The sequence below is a fragment of the Neomonachus schauinslandi genome, chromosome 9 (genome assembly GCF_002201575.2).
Source record: "Neomonachus schauinslandi chromosome 9, ASM220157v2, whole genome shotgun sequence".
Lineage (NCBI taxonomy): Eukaryota > Metazoa > Chordata > Mammalia > Carnivora > Phocidae > Neomonachus > Neomonachus schauinslandi.
The window spans coordinates 28,036,430-28,058,255 of NC_058411.1; the positions used below are offsets into that span (position 1 = coordinate 28,036,430).

A 21,826-nucleotide genomic window follows, 5' to 3' on the forward strand; every position below is an offset into this window, starting at 1 on the left:
GGGACTCCAGGATCATGACCTGAGCCGAAGGCAGTCGCTTAACCAACTGAGCCACCCAGGCGCCCCAAGAAAGCCATTTCTATTTTTAATGATAATGAAAACCTGAAAGGAACAAAAAGGATTTTTTGTTTTTGTAGAGACAAGAAAGTAACAATAAACCTACTTTAAATCCATTCAAGCCTGAGATTCCAAAAGGAAATAGAAAATATACCTAGGTTTTAGCTACTTTTTGTTTTGTAGAAAAGGAGTAATGAATACATACATTAACAACACAACATATAAAAATTTCCTTTATTTTAGCTTCACTTAATATGGCCACCAACCTGAGGAGAGTAATAAGACTTATTTTCATTTATTTTAGAACCTGTGTACTTTTTTTTTTTAAAGTAGACTCCATGCCCAGCACTGAGCCCAACATGGGGCTTGAACTCACGACCCTGAGCTCAAGACCTGCGCTGAGATCAAGAGTCAGACGCTCAAGTGACCGAGCCACCCAGGCACCCCAGAACTTGTGTACTTCTAAAAGAGAGGGCAACTAATTAAAATTAATGTGTAGGTTGAAATATATTTTGTTGTACTTACTTACAAAGCTGCCTTAATGAATTAGCTCTGTTTGGAATAGTCTGTACCAGTGTTTTCTCTGGCAAGTTAACCTTGTCCAGACTCCCTCACTACCTTCATCCCAACCTGGAATAAGCAAACCAATAGTCATCCACCCACTGTGGGTAGATAAAAGATTTAAAATAACTATAAACTATAAAAATACCCTCCTGCATTTTAGCCACAAGGACATATTATGATGAGGATGATCTTGTGAAGCCCCATAGCAGATTCACTTAGAAGAAGTATTTACACTGAAAGAGCACAGTTGGCCTAGAAAAGGTAACACTATAGAAACATACCCCATCAGGGGCGCCTGGGTGGCTCAGTCGTTAAGCGTCTGCCTTTGGCTCAGGTCATGATCCCCAGGTCCTGGGATCAAGCCCCACATCGGGCTCCCTGCTCCGCGGGAAGCCTGCTTCTCCCTCTCCCACTCCCCCTGCTTGTGTTCCCTCTCTCGCTGTGTCTCTGTCAAATAAATAAATAAAATCTTTTTAAAAAATAAATAAATAGGGGCGCCTGGGTGGCTCAGTCGTTAAGCGTCTGCCTTCGGCTCAGGTCATGATCCCAGGGTCCTGGGATCGAGCCCCGCATCAGGCTCCCTGCTCCGCGGGAAGCCTGCTTCTCCCTCTCCCATTCCCCCCGCTTGTATTCCCTCTCTCGCTGTGTCTCTCTCTGTCAAATAAATAAATAAAATCTTCAAAAAAAATAAATAAATAAATAAACATACCCCATTAGAAGCTTTCTTCTTTGCTTTCCATTCATCTAGTTGTGCCTTTGTCTTTGCATCAACTTTAACAAGGAGCTTCTTTTCTCCAATCTGCAGGTCATGCAATAACCTGAGTGCACGGAGGGTAGACTCGGGTTCCTTATACTCACAGAAGCCGAAGGCTAGAAATGGATGTAAAGAATTAGTGAAATATCAATATAGTGATGAAAACAAAATATTTATGGAAAATTAAAATCATCAGAGACCAAATGTTCTAATACCAGGATTACTCATGTTGTCACTTCTCCCTTTCCTTCGATTACCCTTGATGATTTTACTTTTAGCACCCTCAAACCACCAAAAGAAAAAAGAAAACAAAAACGGGAAAGAAAAGAAGAACTCTGATCAGGCAAATTGCTACTTATTAGAAGTGCTGATAAAATACTGAGCAGAACCACAAATTTCATAATTGAAGTCTTTTAATTATTTCCTGAATTCATTCTATCCAAACTTCCTCAGAGCTACCTACAAATAAGTGACAACAGGCTCTTTAAACCTACCACAAGGACTTTCCTTTTTTTTCATAGGATATTTCTCCTGTTTTTGTTTTTTTTTTAAAGATTTATTTATTTTAGAGAGCGTATGGGAGAGAGCGTGCATGCACACAAGCACAGGAGGGGCAGAGGAAGAGAGAAGACACTCTCAGGCCAACACCGCACCCCGCCCCCGCCCCTGCTCGGCGAGGAGTCCGACACAGAAATCAAGAGTTGGACGCCTTACCAACTGAGCCACCCAGGCACCCCACAAGCACTTTTCAATTCTGAGAAGTTAAACTACAAATGTACTGACCTTTTTATCCTAATAATAAGATAATAAAAATAATATGTTTCTATAGTGTTACCTTTTCTAGGGGCTTCTAAGTGAATCTGCTATGGGGCTTCACAAGTTTATTTTTCTGAATCTGTTTAATTTTAACAGCTAGTCTCACCATTATTACCATGCCTTTAAATCAGAGATATTAAAACATACACTTTAAAGGAGTAAAAATTGGGGGCGCCTGGGGGCTCAGTCGTTAAGCGTCTGCCTTCGGCTCAGGTCATGATCCCAGGGTCCTGGGATCGAGCCCCGCATCGGGCTCCCTGCTCCGCAGGAAGCCTGCTTCTCCCTCTCCCACTCCCCCTGCTTGTGTCTCTCTCTGTCAAATAAATAAAAATAAAAATAATAAAGGAGTAAAAATTGAAAATTAAAAAAACGAATCGAAATATGTATAGTTAAGGACACAACCACACAGAGAGGAACTATTCAGAGTGATTTTAAAACAGCAAATTTGACCACAGGTTTTTAGTGTGATATACCTTAAGGACAAAAGACCTGTCAATAAAAAAGAAAATTTCTATTATCACATTGCTGATGATAGTGTTGGTATTAGTAGTCTTAAACTGTTGTACATGAAATGTAAGATGAAGCAAGCCAGTAATTATTTAATAGACTATCATCCCGATGTCCTTGAAACGAAGGATTCTCAGTATGGGAGGGGAAAAAAAGAAGATATATTACAGAAAAGGTTAAATAAAACATCCTGAATGTAAACTAATATGCACTAATATGCACTGGAAAAATGTAAAGGCAAAGAATAAACAAGTGTTTTATAAAAAATATTTATTTAAGTAATCTCTACACCCAACGTGGGGCTCGAACTCACGGCCCCGAGGTCAAGAGTTTCACAGCCCAAGATCAAGACTTGCACGCTCCTGACTGAGCCAGCCTGGCCCTCCAAGACTAAACAAGTCTTATAATGAGTATATCTAATTCCCAGACTGTGATTTTTAAAGCAATTTCCCACTAAAAAAAAAAACAGAGTTCCTTAAAGAAATGGCTGATCCTAAGTATGGGACAGAAAAACGTCTGGATGAGTTTATAAGATTCCAAATCCCAGATAACATTCCAGACAATAAGGTAGCTATCAAAGGCAGTTAGGCTTGTGTCAAAGCCACTGGAAACCCAATTTGCAGAGAAAATGTAAGACAATTTAAGCTTCACTAGCAATAATGACAATTAATTCTTATTAAATATAACAAATTGAACATATTTCAATCCCTAAGTTCAAAATAGTTTTAAAAAAAGTCACTGCTGGGGCACCTGGGTGGCACAGTCAGTTGAGCATCCGACTCTTTTGATCTCAGTTCAGTCTTGACCTCAGGGTCATGAGTTCAAGCCCTGCACTGGGCTCCACGCTGGGCATGGAGCTTACTTTAAAAAAAAAAAAAAAAGTTACTGCTAAATGATACTGAGGACATCAACTCATTCTTTTGAAAAATGAAAGAACCACAGCATTTACCCTGTTTTCCTAATACAATTAATTCTAATAAAGAGGATTTGTTCTTCAATGAAAGAATGACAGAATTCTTCAAAATAGACTACCACATTTTGCAACCCTCTAATGAATGAACCAATCCAGGAATAGACAATAGACAATCAACAGCTGCTACCACAAAAATTTTTTAAATTAAAAATACAAAACAGGGGCGCCTGGGTGGCTCAGTTGATTAAGCGACTGCCTTCGGCTCGGGTCATGATCCTGGAGTCCCGGGATCAAGTCCCGCATCGGGCTCCCTGCTCGGCAGGGGGTCTGCTTCTCCCTCTCCCACTCCCCATTTGTGTTCCCTCTCTCGCTGTGTCTTTCTCTGTCAAATAAATAAATAAAATCTTTAAAAAATAATAATAATAAAAAATAAAAAAAATTTAAAAAAATAAAAAAACAAAACAGTGTCTCATGATGAAGAACAATACCTTTAAAAAATTCATTTTTTTTAAAGATTGTATTTATTTATTTGACAGAAAGATAGACAGTGAAAGAGGGAACACAAGCAGGGGGAGTGGGAGAGGAAGGAGCAGGCTTCCTGACTAGCAGGGAGCCCGATGCAGGGCTCGATCCCAGGACCTCGGGATCATGACCCGAGCCAAAGGGAGACGCCCAACGACTGAGCCACCCAGGTGCGCTACCTTTAAAAAATTCTTACAAATAAAAAAACAAAAATAACACATGCGAACTCAAATGTGATTGTGTCTCAAGATACAACCAGTTTACATAAAATACAGAGACAGAGAAGCACTGGCACATTATTCTACTGGAGCTGCAATCAGCAAATCTACACTCAAGAAATGCTACTGAGCAATTGAACCAGTTTCTCCCACAAATAATTCCAAGGGAAAAGAGACAGAAGAACTTAAATTATTAAGAGACTTAAAAATATGCCCACCAATTGCAATGTGTGGACTATATATGGATCCTGTTTCAACTATTGAAAGAGTTGACATTTGTAACAATTGGACATCAGAAAACTGAATTATGATACTATGAAAAGGTTAATTTTTGAAGGTTTTATAGCATTTTCAGTATGTTTTTTAAAAAGCTCTTATCTCGGGGCGCCTGGGTGGCTCAGTTGTTAAGCGTCTGCCTTCGGCTCAGGTCATGATCCCAGGGTCCTGGGATCGAGCCCCGCATCGGGCTCCCTGCGCCACGGGAAGCCTGCTTCTCTCTCTCCCACTCCCCCTGCTTGTGTTCCCTCTCTCGCTGTGTCTCTGTCAAATAAATAAATAAAATCTTGAAAAAAAAAAAAAAAGCTCTTATCTCTTAGAGATACACGCTAAAATATTTACAGACAAAATGATGGATGCTTGGGATTGCTTAAAAAAAATATAAGGAGGAAATGGACAGAGTACAGGTTAAGCACAATTGGCCATGAGATGATAAATGTTAAAGCTAGGTGATAAGTATGTAGAAGTTCATCATATTATTTTAATTTTACAGATGCATGAATTTTCCCATAATAAATACTGTTTAAAGAATGCACATCAAACAGGTGCTTTGGGCGCCTGAGTGGCTCAGATTGTTAAGTGTCTGCCTTTGGCTCAGGTCATGATCCCAGGGTCCTGGGATCGAGTCCTGCATGGGGCTCCCTGCTCAGCGGGGAGACTGCTTCTCCCTCTGCCTCTCTCTCTCTCTGTCTCTTATGAATAAATAAATAAAATCTTAAAAAAAAAAAAAGGTGCTTTTACCACCAAGAATGAAAAGAACAGTTTGCTTCTAAGACTAACAGGTCATCTGACCATCTGTTCTGCTTTCTTCCTAAGTGCTAATTGTTGAATGTTGATCATATACTCCTGCTCTGAGAAAAAATGGACTTTTCAAAATAACACTATAAAAAAACAGACTAATTTTTCCTCTCCTACCTCTTTCCTGTTAATACTTTTCCACTTTCTAAACTGAACTCAGCTAAATCTTCCCAAATGCCTTTAATCCTACTCCAATCAGAAAGAAGACAAAGAGTGCTGACAGAATACTCCCATGGTTAAGGGCAATGAGAGCAAAACATGCAACAAGTGACTTAAGCACACAGATTAAAATGATCTCAGTAAGAAAAATAACCTACCTTGAAGTTTTCCAGATGCACCTTGTACTCTCTTCCAGCTCAAAACCAAACCACATTTCTTAAAAAGAAAAACAAAACAAAAAATGATCATTACCATTTAAGAAAATCACCTAAACAGTACTAAAAATAAGAGCACAATTGATATTTCCACCAGGAGAAAGATAAAAGCAAAAAGCAAAAAAAAAAATCATACCAGCTATTAAAGTCCTTAAAATTCTCTCAATCCCCACATACCTATTATATGAAAGAAATCTATAATACAAATTCTTATTTGCAGAGAACTGACTACCTTTTAGATTTTAATTGGGGGGGTGGGGAGATAGCGAAGAGTGGGGAGAAGGGCAAAGGGGGAGGGAGAGGAAGAGGGAGAGAGTCCCAAGCAGACTCCACGCTGAGCATGGAGTCCAACTCAGGGCTCGATCTCACAACCCTGAGATGACAACCTGAGCCGAAACCAAGAGTCAGACATTCAACCAACTGAGCCACCCAGGCACCCCTTGACTATCTTTTAATAAATGAGAAATTTTACAGCATTGGGGCACCTGGGTGGCTCAGTCTGTTAAGCGTCTGCCTTTGGCTCAGGTCGTGATCCCAGGGTTCTGGGATCGAGCCCCACATCGGGCCCCCTGCTTGGCAGAGAGCCTGCTTCTCCCTCTCCCACTGCTGCTCTGCCCACTTGTGCGATCTCTCTGTGTCAAATAAATAAACAAAATCTTAAAAAAAAAAAGAAATTTTACAGCATTATTTATCCTTCCCGGAATGTATACATAAAAAAACAAAATTACCAATATTATAATTTTTAAAATAAACTATAGAAAATTCAAGTAAAAACTCTGAATCCATAGAGATCATGTTTTAAAACACACATCTATATTACAAAGAACTTTTTTTAAAAGATTTTTTAAAAGTAATCTCTATACCCAATGTGGGGCTCGAACTCACTACTCTGAGATCAAGAGTCGCATGCTCTACTAACTGAGCCAGCCAGGCGCCCCTATATTGTAAAGGACTTTTAATAACATGGAAAAATGCTTGCTATGGAATGCAAAAATAACATGGGACATGAAATTGCAGATAACATAGTAAGACTTTAACTATGTAAAGAAAAAAATTTCCATAAATCAGAAATATTAATAGGGCAGGTTGTCTGAAGAGTAAAACATTACATTTTGTTGACGTTCAAATTTTTTTATATTATTTCTCTTTTTTATATAAACTTACTTATTTGAGAGAGAGAGTGTAAGCAGGCAGAGGGGCAGAGGGAGAGAATCTCAAATGGACTCTGCTGAGCAGGGAGCCCGACACAGGGCTCAATCCTAGGACCCTGAGATCATGACCTGAGCTGAAACCAAGAGTTGGGACACTCAACCAACTGCACCACCGAGGCGCTCCAAACATCATTTCTAATTAAGTAAAAACTAGAAAGTTAAAAAACACTTATTTGTAGGAAATGGTAACTGAACATTGCCTGTCAAAGCTGAGAATGCATGAAATTTTCATATCTCCCTTCAGAGAAACCAATAAAATGATTATCAAGGAATATAAAAGATAAAAATCCATGAGGTCAAACATTGTATGAGCAAACAGCAAAATTCAACAAAATTTTGAAAAGAAAAAAGGCAAATGGAAGGATGGGAACTCATTCAGTAGATCAAAGAAAGCTGTAACTTAAGGATCTACAGATAAAGATACTGATAAGAATTAGGCTAATTGATTCTACAAAGCCAAGTCATCTGGACTGGAGGTAAAAGGTAGCCACAGTGGAGAATGGGATTGAAGGATGAGGCTGAATAAAAACAGGTGCTTGCGGGGCTCAGTCGGTTAAGTGTGTGCCCTTGGCTCAGGTCATGATCTCAGGGTCCTAGAATCAAGCCCCACGTCCTTCCTGCTCAGCAGGGAGTCTGCTTCTCCCTCTGCCCCCACCCATCATGCTATCTTTCTCAAATAAATAAAATCTTAAAAAACAAAAACCAGGTACTTGCCTGACAATATGAATATGGAATAATCAAAGCCTCAGAGTTCTTTTCAAGCCAACTACTTTACTCCCCACCCCTAGAGAAGATAGCCTGCAGTCTTATAGGCAACTATACTTAATAATCTCCATCCTCGGACGCCTGGGTGGCTCAGTTGGTTAAGCGACTGCCTTCGGCTCAGGTCATGATCCTGGAGTCCCTGGATCGAGTCCCGCATCGGGCTCCCTGCTCAGTAGGGAGTCTGCTTCTCCCTCTCCCGCTCCCCTCTCTTGTGCTCTCTCTCTCTCTCAAATAAATAAATAAAATCTTTAAAAAAAAATAATAATAATAATCTCCATCCTCTAAAGAAGATGTGGTATATATAGATACAATGGAGTATTATGCAGCCATCAAAAAATGAAATCTTGCCATTTGCAACAACGTGGATGGAACTAGAGTGTATTATGCTAAGTGAAATAAGTCAGAGAGAAACAAGTATCATATGATCTCACTGATATGAGGAATTTGAGAAACAAAACAGAAGATCATTGGGGAAGGGAGGGAAAAATGGAACAAGACGAAACCAGAGGGAGACAAACCATAAGAGACTCTTAATCTCAGGAAACAAACTGAGGGTTGCTGGAGTGGACAGGGGTGGGAGGGATGGGGTGGCTGGGTGATAGACAGTGGGTAGGGTATGTGCTATAGTGAGTGCTGTGAATTGTTTAAGACTGACGAATCACAGACCTGTACCCCTGAAACAAATAATACATTATATGTTAATAAAAAAAATAATAAATAAATAAATAAATAAAAATAATCATATACTCACTAGGCATGAAACTGGAAGTGTTCTAGAGAAACCAACGAGCCCCAAAGAAAAGAACTCCATATATTAACATTCAAAACCTCTACCTGCTGGCTAGATTACCCTACAATGATGCTCAATATTTTACAAACCCACCTTATTTATGCATACAACTTTTTTTTTAATTTAAAAAAATCTCTACACCCAAAATGGGGCTCGAACTCACAATCCCAAGAGACACACGCTCCACTGACCAAGCCAGCCAGGCACCCCCAAAAAACTTTAATCCCTAACTCTTAAATATGAAGACAATCAAGGATCATTAGACATTTAAGGAATGCCTTAAATGAAAAATGAAAGGAAGAGGTAAATTCAGGAATGAAGCTTCAAACAAAACACTGTGCTGCACATGTAAGTTAAGAACAGGTTTAAAAGAGGTTTTGGGGCGCCTGGCTGGCTCAGTCAGTTAAGTGTCTGGCTCTTAATTTCAGCTCAGGTCTTTATCACAGGGTCGTGTGTTTGGGCCCCGTGTTGGGCTCCAAGCTGGGCATGGAGCCTACTAAGGGAAAAAAAAAAAGGGAGAGAAAGAGAGAGCTTTCAAATAGGATATAGGAGATATATATATATCCTCACACACCTGCACACAAATATTCACAGCACCATTATTCATAATATCCAAAAAGTAGAAACAACTCAACTGTCCTTCAACTGATGAATGGATAAATAAAATGTGGTATATCCATTAGATGGAATATTTGGTCATAAAAAGGAATGAAATACTGATATAAGCTACAATATAGATGAAGCCTGAAAATACTTTAAATGAAAAAAGACAAAACATGAAAAGCCGTACATATTCTATGATTCTGTTTATAACATGCCCAGAATAGGCAAATCTACACAGAGAGAAAGTAGGATAGTGGCTGCCATATGCTGGGGAGAGGAGAGAACGGAAAGTGACTTATTGAGCACAGGGTTTCTACTTGGGGTGATGAAAATGTTCTGGAATTAAGACAGGGTGATTGTTTGTACAACTTTCTGAAAATACTAAAAAAACCACTGAATTATACATTATAAAAGGGAATTTTAAGGTCTATGAATTATATCAAAACAAAGATGGTTTTTAAAAAATGACCTCCCGATGTTCCACTTTAGGAAAAAATTGGCATTATCTTGTAAAACTGAAGATAAACATGCCCTAAGACTCAGAAATTCCACTTCTAAAATAATACATGATAGAAATTTTTTCATGTGACTGAGGAAGACATACTACCTATAATACAGCAAAACATAGTATCAAGAAATAGAAACAGGGCCGCCTGGGTGGCTCAGTTGGTTAAGCGACTGCCTTCGGCTCAGGTCATGATCCTGGAGTCCTGGGATCGAGTCCCGCATCGGGCTCCCTGCTCAACGGGGAGTCTGCTTCTCCCTCTGACCCTCCCCCCTCTCACGCTCTCTCTCATTCTCTCTCTCAAATAAATAAAATATTAAAAAAAAAAAAAAAGAAATAGAAACAATCCATATGACCATCATTAGAAAACAGACAATTCATGGTACACTTCTACAATGCAATGGTATATAGCACTGATAAGTAAATAAACTAGAGCTATATATATGTTAGGTGAAAAAAGCAAATTACGGAGTATAGAATTAAAACTTGTGAATTATAGATTTCTATGAATATACAAATATGTAATTAAAGTAAAAAATAGGAGCACCGGGGTCTAAGTGTCCACCTTCAGCTCAGGTCATGATCCCAGGGTCCTGAGATCGAGTCCTGCATCAGGCTCCCTGCTCAGTGGAGAGCCTGCTTCTCCCTCTCCCTCTGCTACTCCTCCTGCTTGTGCTCCCCTGCTTGTGCTCTCTCGCTCTCTGGCTCATTCTCGCTCTATCTCAAGTAAATATAAATAAATCTTTAAAAAATAAAAATAAAGTAAAAATGCACACAGGAATGATAAATACCTAATTTAGGATAATGGATTTCCCCGGTGATTACCTCCGTGGAAGAAAGAAGTGGGAATTAGGACCAACTATAATGTTTTATTTCTTTGGGAGAAACATCTGAAGCTAGTATCATAAAATATTGAATGTGACAAAGCTGAGTTTTGTGTTTTAACACAAGGATCATACAACTTATAAAACAGAAATGGCAATAAAATCAAGAAGGAAAAGATTTTAAAATAACTTCTCTAAAAAATAGTGGAGATTATGGAAGGAGGAAGTACAGGCACTGTTGTTTTTCATCATAAAATCGTTCGGTATTATCTCACTTAATGTTCATTTATCACCAGGATAACAATTGTTAAACTAAGACAAAAAGGAAAACCAATGACTTCACAAACTCGAAAGAACTTATTGTTTATCCTCAGAATAAAAACCTTAAAAGCAATTAATCACCACTAAATGCTAAAATCATTGTTTTAAAGGCTGCCGGGGGAGGAGGTGGTATGAGGGGTGGGGGGTGGGGGGGAGAATGATGCAACTCAAATGGTCTCAAAACATTAACCCAGAGATTACTTATTAATGACAAAGGGAAACAAGGTATCCTTACAATAAAGAGATGCGATCACCTTAACCAAGTTACTAAACTGAACATCACCAAAAACAGGACCAAGAGACACCACGTGCCTCTTGTTATGCTGCACTGAGAACATCATCCATGAACCATTCTTGCAAAAAATGCTTACTCTGAATCTATGAGCAAAGAGTCAAATTCAAATTGAGACATTCTGCAAAAGACCTGAACTCTTCAAAAAATGTTAATGTCATGAAAGACAAAAACAAGCAAACAAAAAAAAGGACAGGAAGGTATTCTGTATTACAGAAGTTGTCTAAAGAGGTATGACAATTCAACGCAATGTATAATCCTTGACTGAATCACAGATAAAACAAAAAGCACCTGTTATGAAGATTACTAAGGAAATTACATATGAACTATTAAGTATATTTAGATAACAATACTATATCAGAAAAAAACCCCAATACTGTAACAGCCTTAAATTTCTTAAGTGTGATGATGGTTTTATGATCATATAGGAAAATGCCCTTGGTCTTAGGAGAAACAAGTATTTAGAGATGAAAAGTCATGTCACAACTTACCCTCCAACTATTGAGTAAAAAAGTGTGGTGTGTGTGTATGTAGAAAGTAAATGTGGCAAAATGTATTATAAGAATGTTCATTTTACTATTCATCCAACTTTTCTGCAGAATTGAAAATTTTCAAAATAAAAAGGAGAAAATAATTAGAATCCTCTGCTTTTTCATAAATTTGAAATCCATAACAATAAAATTTAAAAATGAGAAACAGTTTAACTTACAGCAAGGAGCTGTCTTATAAGCATGTCTGAGGCTTTCTCAGAAATGTTGCCAACAAAAACTGTAGTAGTGGGACCACAATTTTCATCATTTTCTTTAGCCTTTAAGCCTGGGTGATCCTTTCTTGCTCCCAAATGCTTTCCAACCATGGACACAGTTGGTACTAAAACCTAGAGTGAAGAAAAGCAATAAAATTGGAACTGGCAATTAAATTTCCTATCATATTTAAAGTAACATTAGTCTAAAAACAATTTTAAAGTACTAAGTATACAGCACATTATTAAAGGTTCCACATACTTAATCTAAAGCTTCTATCATTTTTCATTAATGCAAATTTATTCATGACAAGTTCCACTATTAGAGTACCTTTTTTTTTTTAACAAGATTTGAGAGAGAACACACATACAAGAGAGGGGACGGGCAGATGGAGAGGGAGAGAATCTCAAGCAGACTCCCTCTGGAGCCCCGATGTGGGGCTAACGACCCCTGAGATCTAAGGACCCTGAGATCATGACCTGAGCTGAAATCAAGTCAGACGCTTAACTGACTGAGCTACCCAGGCACTCCAGATTACCTTTCTTTTGAAAACAACTTGGAAAAAGCAAATAAAAATAATTTGGATGAAAATTTTTTTTATATTTAAGACATAATTATTAAATGTCTAAGACATCATAAATCATTTAAAATTATCAAATAAAATTATCAAATAGATCCAGGAGCTTCTTCACAACTCCACTCTGTACGAATATAAAAGCAAATTTCAGGATGCCTGGCTGGCTCAGTCAGTTAGGTATCTGACTCTTGATTTCAGCTCAGGTCGTGACCTCAGGGTCCTGGGATAGAGCCCCGCATCAGGCTCCATGCTCAGGGGAAGTCTGCTTCTCCCCGCCCCCATCTCCTTCTGCCCCTCCCCCACTTGTGCTAGCTCTAAAATAACCCCAATTTTTTTTAATAAGAGCAAATTACAATTATCCCCACTAATCCTCTGACAGAGCATTACTAATATTCTCAGAACACTCTCCAACACTTAAATTTTACCTTTATCAAGTTAGTTACTTTTTTTTTTTAAGATTTTATTTATTTATTTGACAGAGAGAGACACAGCGAGAGAAGGAACATAAGCAGGGGGAGTGGGAGAGGGAGAAGCAGGCCTCCCGCTGAGCAGAGAGCCCGATGTGGGGCTTGATCCCAGGACCCTGGGATCACGACCTGAGCCGAAGGCAGACGCTTAACAACTGAGCCACCCAGGCGCCCCTACCTAGAATGTACAAAAGCTTTGATGAATGTGAAGAATTAAGGCGTAAAGTAGACTGAATAATAAAACACTTTAGCAGAGTAAAGGCTTCAAGAAAACTTTACAAAGCTTAAAGATATCATACCAGAGGACAGAGAAAAAATAGTTTAGGTGAGAGGAAAGGATGGAAAGGATGGAAATATATTCAACACAAAATTCACTTCAAAATTTAAATTTCTAGGGCACCTGGGTGGCTCAGTTGGTTAAGCGACTGCCTTCAGCTCAGGTCATGTTCCTGGAGTCCCAAGATCGAGTCCCACATCAGGCTCCCTGCTCAGCGGGGAGTCTGCTTCTCCTCTGACCCTCCCCCCTCTCATGTGCTCTCTCTCTCTCTCTCTCTCATTCTCTCTCTTTCAAATAAATAAAATCTTAAAAAAAAAAAAATTTTTAATTTCTACTAGAATCATTTCTACAGTCTTTTTTTTTTTTCCTTTTATGAGATTAAACATGTCTGATCACTCTCCTACCTCCCAGGACCAAGACAAGAGTAGGGAATGATAAAAGAGCCAATGTCCTAAATCTAAAGTAACAAGAATATGAACAGTCTAGAGAATATATGTAAATAGGGAGCCTGTTTTAAAGGCAACTGCATAATATGCATAGCTGAGTGAAAATAATACTCAAATAAGTAGTATGATATACATGGATGCTCTCACTCCCTATTATTCTTTTAAATACTTAAAATAAGGGGTGCTTGGGTGGCTCAGTCATTAAGCATCTGCCTTCGGCTCAGGTCATTATCCCAGGGTCCTGGGATCGAGCCCCGCATCAGGCTCCCTGCTCCGCGGGAAGCCTGCTTCTCCCTCTCCCACTCCCCCTGCTTGTGTTCCCTCTCTCGCTGTGTCTCTCTCTGTCAAATAAATAAATAAAATCTTTAAAATAAATAAATAAATAAATAAATACTTAAAATAATTTAAGTTTATCAAGGTTTTTTTTAGCTTTAGAAGCAGCAACACTACTGTATCTCCTAATTCCTCCTTAAAATCATACTTACAGTTGGAGCAGGAGCCATAATGCTCATTGGTACAGGAATCATTGGGGTCCCTAAGAAAAAAGCATATTAAAATCTTATGAATACAAGTATATATGACTGTATTCTGTATCAATTCCATGGCACACAAATAGGTATCCTCACTCACAGTTAATTTAAGTTGAAATATATGACTGATGGAAATGAGATATTGATGAATGCCTTATTTTCAAAAGCAATGTGGTACAGGCTGGTCTATATAAACTTACACAACAACAAAAAACTATTCTAAAAGCTAAGACTAGGGCACCTGGGTGGCTCAGTCGTTAAGCATCTGCCTTTGGCTCAGGTCGTGATCCCAGAGTCCTGGGATCAAGCCCCGCATCGGGCTCCCTGCTCAGCGGGAAACCTGCTTCTCCCTCTCCCACTCCCCTTGCTTGTGTTCCCTCTCTCACTGTGTCTCTGTCAAATAAATAAAATCTTAAAAAAATAAAATAAATAAAATAAAATAAAAGCAAAGACTACCACTACAACATGCTTTTGTCTCAGGAGTTTAAAAATCTGGACAGTTACTGATTCATGTTCATCTGATTCAGTACATCCTGAAAGCCATTAACTTACGCAAATACAGATTCACTTACGGCTAAACATGGTATTAATGAATCCTTTAAAAGTTAAAAAAAGGGACGCCTGGGTGGCTCAGTCGGCTAAGCATCTGCCTTCAGCTCAGGTCATGATCCCAGGGTCCTGGGATCGAGTCCCGCATTAGGCTCCCCGCTCGGCGGGAAGCCTGCTTCTCCCTCTGCCTCTGTCGTTCTCCCTGCTTGTGCTCTGTCTCTTTCTCTCTGACAAATAAATAAAATCTTTAATAAATAAATAAATAAATAAATAAATAAAAGTTTAAAAAAAAAAAGGTATCAAATGAGAAATTAATCTAGAAACCTAGAAAGAATCTTGTTATTGCTGGTTAATAAAAAGAAACCCCATGCAAAAATTTGACCAGCCATCTCAGTTCGTGTCAAAGAAAATCTCTAAGACAATCATCTGCTGGCTGCACTGGGCTATTATTGACATCTTAGTGATACCTACATTTTTGTTTTCAACTACACTGTTTACCAACCAGTGACTACTGCATTGAATGTTCATGTGTATATAACTAATGAAAAAATCTTACCATCTGAGCACTAAGAAAAAGAATGCAATGAGGGCAAAAATCAGTGAAAGATTTGTCTACTTTTCTTTTTTTTTTTTTTTTTAAAGATTTTATTTATTTGAGAGAGAGAATGAAATAGAGAGAGCATGAGAGAGGGGAGGGTCAGAGGGAGAAGCAGACTCCCCGCTGAGCAGGGAGCCTGATGTGGGACTCGATCCCGGGACTCCAGGATCATGACCTGAGCCGAAGGCAGTCGCCTAACTAACTGAGCCACCCAGGAGCCCGATTTGTCTACTTTTGTAATATAAATTTTTAAATGCTTCTAAATACATCTCAAAAAGTTCTGAAATTTCTCTTCAGTTCAAATTTAACATCAACTTAAGAGAATTCTCCAGCTAAGACTGGTAATAAATTCTTTAACAGGGGCGCCTGGGTGGCTCAGTCATTAAGCATCTGCTTTCGGCTCAGGTCATGATCCCAGGGTCCTGGGATGGAGCCCCGCATCGGGCTCCCTGCTCCATGGGAAGACTGCTTCTTCCTCTCCCACTCCCCTTGGCTTGTGTTCCCTCTCTCACTATCTCTCTCTCTGTCAAATAAATAAAATCTTTAAAAATAATAAATAAATAAATTCTTAAACGTTTAACATTATCCATTTATTTTCCAATATAACTTATTTAAATTAATTTTTAAATGAGAAAAATCAAGATTCCTGTCAACATAGTCAACAGAATACTGTATAAAATAGAAAAAAAAACACAGAGGTGCCTAGCTGGCTCAGTCGGAGAAGCAAGGGGCGCCTGGGTGGCTCAGTGGGTTAAGTGTCTGCCCTTGGCTCTGGTCATGATCCCAGGGACCTGGGATCAAGTCCCACATCGGGCTCCCTGCTCTGTGGGGAGGCTGCTTCTCCCTCTTCCTCTGCCTCTCCCTCTGCTGGTACACGCATGAGTGTTCTCTCACTCTCTAATAAATAAATTATTTTTAAAAATAAAATAAAAATAAAGAAAAATTCAGAAAAAGACAGTGAGAAAAAAATTTTTTCTTTTTCTTTTTTTTTTTAAGCAAGCTCTACACCCAACATGGAGCTTGAACTTAAAACCCCGAGATCAAGAGTTGCATGTCTACAGAATGAGCCAGCCAGGTACCCCACTGCTTTTTCCTTTTTAACAGTTACTAAAAGCTTTTTGGGTTTTTTTAAAGATTTTATTTAAAGCACAAGCAAGGGGAGAAGCAGGCAGAAGGAGAAACAGGCTCCCTGCTGAGCAAGGAACCTCATGTGGGACTCCTGACCTGAGCCAAAGGCAGATGCTTAACCGACTGAGCCTCCCAGGCGTCCCAACAGTTCTACAAGTTTTACAGTTATGTTTCCTACCTCAACTTACTAATACCATACAATACAGAATTCACAGTGGAAAATGTATTTCTACTCATTACGAAGATCTACACATGCTAAAGTGAAAAGAAACAAAGAACACAAAGAGTGAACAGTGCAGCACTAGTTGAGTTTTTTAAAAAAAAAACAGGGTGCCTGGGTGGCTCAGTTGGTTACGCGACTGCTCAGGTCATGATCCTGGAGTCCTGGGATCGAGTCCCACATTAGGCTCCCTGCTCAGCTGGGGGTCTGCTTCTCCCTCTAACCCTCTTCCCTCTCGTGCTCTCTGTCTCTCATTCTCTCTCTCAAATAAATAAGATCTTTAAAAAAAATTAAAAAATTAAAAAAAACAAAAGTGGGGAAAGGGTAAACATAAGCAAACACACCAGGATATGCATAGTATGTGTCTGGAGAGTTACACACTAGAAACTGTTAAGAAAGGCTGTTTGGGGGAAGGAAATTCTCAGGAACCATAGGGGGAAAAAACTTCGTTTTTCTATATGCATGTATTACTTTTTAGGGAAAATTTATGGTTATTTTTCAAATTGATTTTCTAATTTAACATAGAATGTGACCATCACACTTAGAGTTCAATTAATTGCACTAACAGGCAAGACAAGAAAATTATACATGAATATGGATATTATGGTCTTGAATTACTTCCCTAGTTTAGCGTATTATTTCATTATTTACCTTTTAAAGTATTGATGCTACACACAGAATGCAGAATGAGCTGCAACTAAAGTTTGATTTATCATCTAAATATATTTCCCTAAACAGAAATGATACTGTATGCTGTTGTAAATAGAATCAGAATTAACAGGTTACCACTCTGAATAAATGCCAACATCAGTATGGCAATGACCAAACAGTCAAGAAGAAAAACTGACAGTCTGCTTTTGGGGTCTGCTGACCCATCTTAAAAAATTATGCAGAGAATAGTCTTAAGAGAAACAGGTTTCATTTACTTCTACTTCTGTTTAATAATTTGGTATAATGTTTATAGAAAATGTTAAATTTAGTGTTTGCTTTTTAAAAATTCAAAGGAGGGCGCCTGGGTGGCTCAGTCGTTAAGCAACTGCCTTCGGCTCAGGTCATGATCCCAGGGTCCGGGGGTCAAGCCCCGCATCGGGCTCCCTGCTCCGCGGGAAGCCTGCTTCTCCCTCTCCCACTCCCCCTCCTTGTGTTTCCTCTCTCACTCTGTGTCTCTGTCAAATAAATAAATCAAATCTTAAAAAAAATAAAAATAAAAATAAAAATTCAAAGGAATTTAAAATCTTTTCTATAAAATCAATCTCTTTAGAAGGAAATTAAGGCACTGATTTTTCACTGTCACCTTCCCTGATTCTGAATAAGTGATTAAGCTTCATTCCCAATCCCTTAAATTTCTTCACAAAGAAATAAAAACTAAACTATTCTTTCCTTTAAAACTATAACATAAGGGTTTTAAAAAAAAAGTATCATGGTTACTAGTAAGGGCTAATAGATCTTCTTATGAGACTAGAAATTTATGAACAAAATCAGGATATATGAACCCCCCCAAAATTGTTGCCCAAATGAAAATGGCTCAGGACACTCATTCTTATGTTATTCTGTTAGATGGTTGACAAATAACTTTATTCAGTTTTCTGTTAACATTATTCTCTCAATCACCCTACTCAGCAGAAATTCCTTTGGATAGTACATTACAGAACAGCTAAATTACAGACTAAAATTCAGTAATTGTTCCATGATATAATAAATTGGTTTTAATTAAATTTTTTAAATTTAATTTAAATACGCATTTCAAACTATACCCCTGGCAGCAAGTGGTAACAAATACACATCCATGATTACCTAGGATAGCTTAAAACAAGTTCCTACAAGCATAAATGTCTTAAAAATTTGTACAAATTCTGCATTCTATTCCATGATATATATGCATAAGTACTTGTTCTAACTTTTAAAAGTATGAGTTTACCCCAAATTCCTGAAGTATTAAATAATATTCCAGAAACATTGCCATGTTTATCTTGTGGCTTTTCACACCTACTCCAACACTGCTATATACTTGACCTAGGAATAGGGAGGCCCCCACAGCTGAGCCTCTAGAATATATGTTATGAATTAACAACCCAACTTAGGAGCCAACTTCAATGTACTGTTGATTTCTCAAGAGTCAAGCTCTTTAGAAAAACACTATAATTTCAAACAGATCATCCAACAGTTAAAAACAGGTCTCTGATATAAAGCTTTCCTCAAACAAAATATTTCCCGATGATTTACAAGAGCATTCGCTGATTTCAGCCTGAATTACACAGATTCTAAATGAAAAAAAAAAAACTTTTAATACGCAAATTAAGGAGAGCTCTTAGGTATGGTCTTTTGGAAGGGAAACTGATTTTGTATAAAATGTTTTCGGTCCCGCTAAAGTATAAAAATATCTGAACTACCACCCATAAACCAAAGGAAAACTCTTGGCTCTCCCAGGCCAAGCAATGTTAATTATGTACCTTAAGATAATGGTTCTCAAACATGGGTTCTCTAAGCTATGCTTAAATACTTAGGAATCCCTTGTTAAAAATGGTTAAACTTGTTAAAAATAAAGATTCCTGGGCCCCAGTATTTGAGGATCTGAATCAGTGGGTTGGAGTGGAGCTTGAAAAAAAATTTTTTTTTTAAACCTCAGAGAGTTTTGGCAAGAGGAAGCTTTTATATGGTTATTTGGAAAGCTCTCCAAAATATATTGTCAAGCATAAAAAAACAAGAGGCAGGGCGCCTGGGTGGCTCAGTTGTTAAGCGTCTGCCTTCGGCTCAGGTCATGATCCCAGGGTCCTGGGATCGAGCCCCGCATCGGGCTCCCTGCGCCACGGGAAGCCTGCTTCTCCCTCTCTCACTCCCCCTGCTTGTGTTCCCTCTCTCGCTGTATCTCTGTCAAATAAATAAATAAAATCTTAAAAAAAAAAAAACAGTAGATAAAAAAATATATACTTACGGGCAGCCTGGGTGGCTCAGTAAGTTAAGCATCCAACTCTTGATTTCGGCTCAGGTTATGATCTCAGGGTCATAAAATCAAGCCCCGTATCAGGTTCCTCACTAGGTGTGGAGCCTGCTTGGGATTCTCTCCCTCCCTCTGCCCCTCCCTCCCGACTCACTTGCTCACATGCATGCACGCTCTCCCTCTCTCTCTTAAAAAAAAAAAAAGAATATGTACTTAGAGAGGCTTGTAATATGCATTAAAAACTATCTGGAAAGATAAACTAATGAGCCTGTTTCGTTTCCCTCTTTTGGTAAGAGAATAGTAACAACAGTTATGTGGAAATGTGAGCAAAATTTTTCACTGTATACCTTTTTAAGTATTGAATCATATGCGTTATTATGTATTTACTGGAATATGCATTATCTATTTTTTTAAAATAAAGGTGTTTCTTAAAAATCTTCCCAGATGAATTTGATACTCAGCCAGATATGAAAAGGACTGTCACAGGAAAATAAGATACCACATTTACAGAAGGATGCTAACATCTTTACTAACACACAGTCACATACATATCATTTTCCTTAAAAAGCTATAATGACCAAAGTACAGGTTAAAAATAACAACAGTATCCACAAACTTACCTGGAGGTACAGGTGGAGGAAAACCAGGAAACTGTGGGGGTGGGATCCCTGGTGGGAGTGCTGGGATTCCCATGGGAGGGCGATTCAAATGAGGGGGGAAAGACATTCTTACTGCAGCGGTCTAAAGAAAAAAATCACGACAAATCATTTTATTTGAAAACTTTGCAATTTGATATGCCTGGTTTGTTGGCCTTCATTTTTAGAGTATCTGCAAAATTCTAAAGTTTTCTTACCCAAAGGAGTTGGCAAAGACCCTCTTTTCTCTGTCTGTCCATTGAGAATTTTTAAAACTTAGATCTTTTTCTAAAATAAGTTCCCAAAATGTACACGATCTAAATTCAGGATAGACTCCTACAATCATATGGGAATACATATAAAGGAAAAAAAAAATTTTGAGGTTCAGTTAATATCCAAAAATTAAATACCAAACATCAATGAATTTTTTTAAACCAAACTCAGAATCCAGGAAGATTATCTAACATTTTTTTTTTCTTTAAATGTTCTGATGCATTCATTTTTTTACACACATCAGCACCCTAAAAACTAAATCTACAAAGTTACACAGTATTTGTTGATTCAATGTTGGCCAGTTCCTCAAGGATAAGTGAATGCCTCAGTGAACTATAACCCTGAGAGGGAAGAAACCTCCTGACATCAGGTAACATACTAACCACTCAGTTATAAAAAGAACATACAATTTGTGACAATGGGAAAATTTCCTAATTTTTGTTAAACTTAAAAGCAAACCCCTACAGGCTCCTGGGTGGCTCAGTCGTTGAGCATCTGCCTTCAGCTCAGGTCATGATCCCAGGGTCCTGGGGTCAAGCCCCGCATCGGGCTCCCTGCTTGGCGGGAAGCCTGCTTCTCCCTCTCCCACTCCCCCTGCTTGTGTTCCCTCTCTCACTGTGTCTCTCTGTCAAATAAATAAATAAAAATCTAAAAAAAAAAAAAAAAAGCAAACCCCTTAACCATTCATGAATGAAATTCAAGAATCAGAAACTAACATTTTTTTTAATACAAGAATACATTGAACTGTTTCATTTGGTTTGTGATATTATTACTTAAAAGAAATTTAATTTTGGGGCACTTGGGTGGCTCAGTTGGGTAAGTGACTGCCTCTGGCTCAGGTCATAATCCCAGAGTCCCAGGATAGAGTCCTGCATCGGGCTCCCTGCTCAGCAGGGAGTCTGCTTCTCCCTCTGACCCTCCCCCCTCTCATGCTCGCTCTCTGTCTCTCTCTCTCTCAAATAAATAAATGAAACTTAATTTTGTCCTTTAGTTAAATGAATATAAATATTTAAGACTCCCGTACCACCAAATTTTATATTTTCATCAACATACTTGAGTGTCCAGAACTATTAGAAAAAGTAGAAAAACTATGTTAGGATGTCCTGGGAAGATTCCATGCACCAATTTAAAAAAGCAGCCGAAATAAGTGATCTCATACCAGTGATGGCACTAAATAGCAGTGATTTGATCAACAGGAGATATATCTGCCGGACACCAGGAAAAACTCCCCCTACACTCTGTAACTGAAGGGGTCTAGAGTTGTTGGAAGCTTGAAAAGAACATCTGTCTCTACTATTTTTTGTTTCATACATTGATTTACTCACCCTTCAGAAG

General features: G+C 38.5%; 1 protein-coding gene across 3 annotated transcripts in view; it reads right to left on the reverse strand.

Moving 5' to 3' along the window:
- The window catches only part of RBM25 (RNA binding motif protein 25), a 58,222-nt gene that overhangs the window by 29,177 nt on the left and 7,219 nt on the right, over window positions 1-21,826 (reverse strand). For 2 of the 3 annotated variants that reach the window (XM_021679763.1, XM_021679765.1), the window contains exons 2-6: window positions 20,204-20,324; window positions 14,106-14,155; window positions 11,820-11,987; window positions 5,743-5,800; window positions 1,331-1,491 (exon numbers count right to left, since the gene is read on the reverse strand). In XM_021679763.1, the coding sequence (XP_021535438.1) occupies window positions 1,331-1,491; window positions 5,743-5,800; window positions 11,820-11,987; window positions 14,106-14,155; window positions 20,204-20,309 (543 nt within the window). In that variant the 5' untranslated portion in view covers window positions 20,310-20,324. Of the gene's footprint in view, window positions 1-1,330; window positions 1,492-5,742; window positions 5,801-11,819; window positions 11,988-14,105; window positions 14,156-20,203; window positions 20,607-21,826 lie in introns of those variants that run through there. The other variant, XM_044918421.1, reaches the window with a different exon arrangement.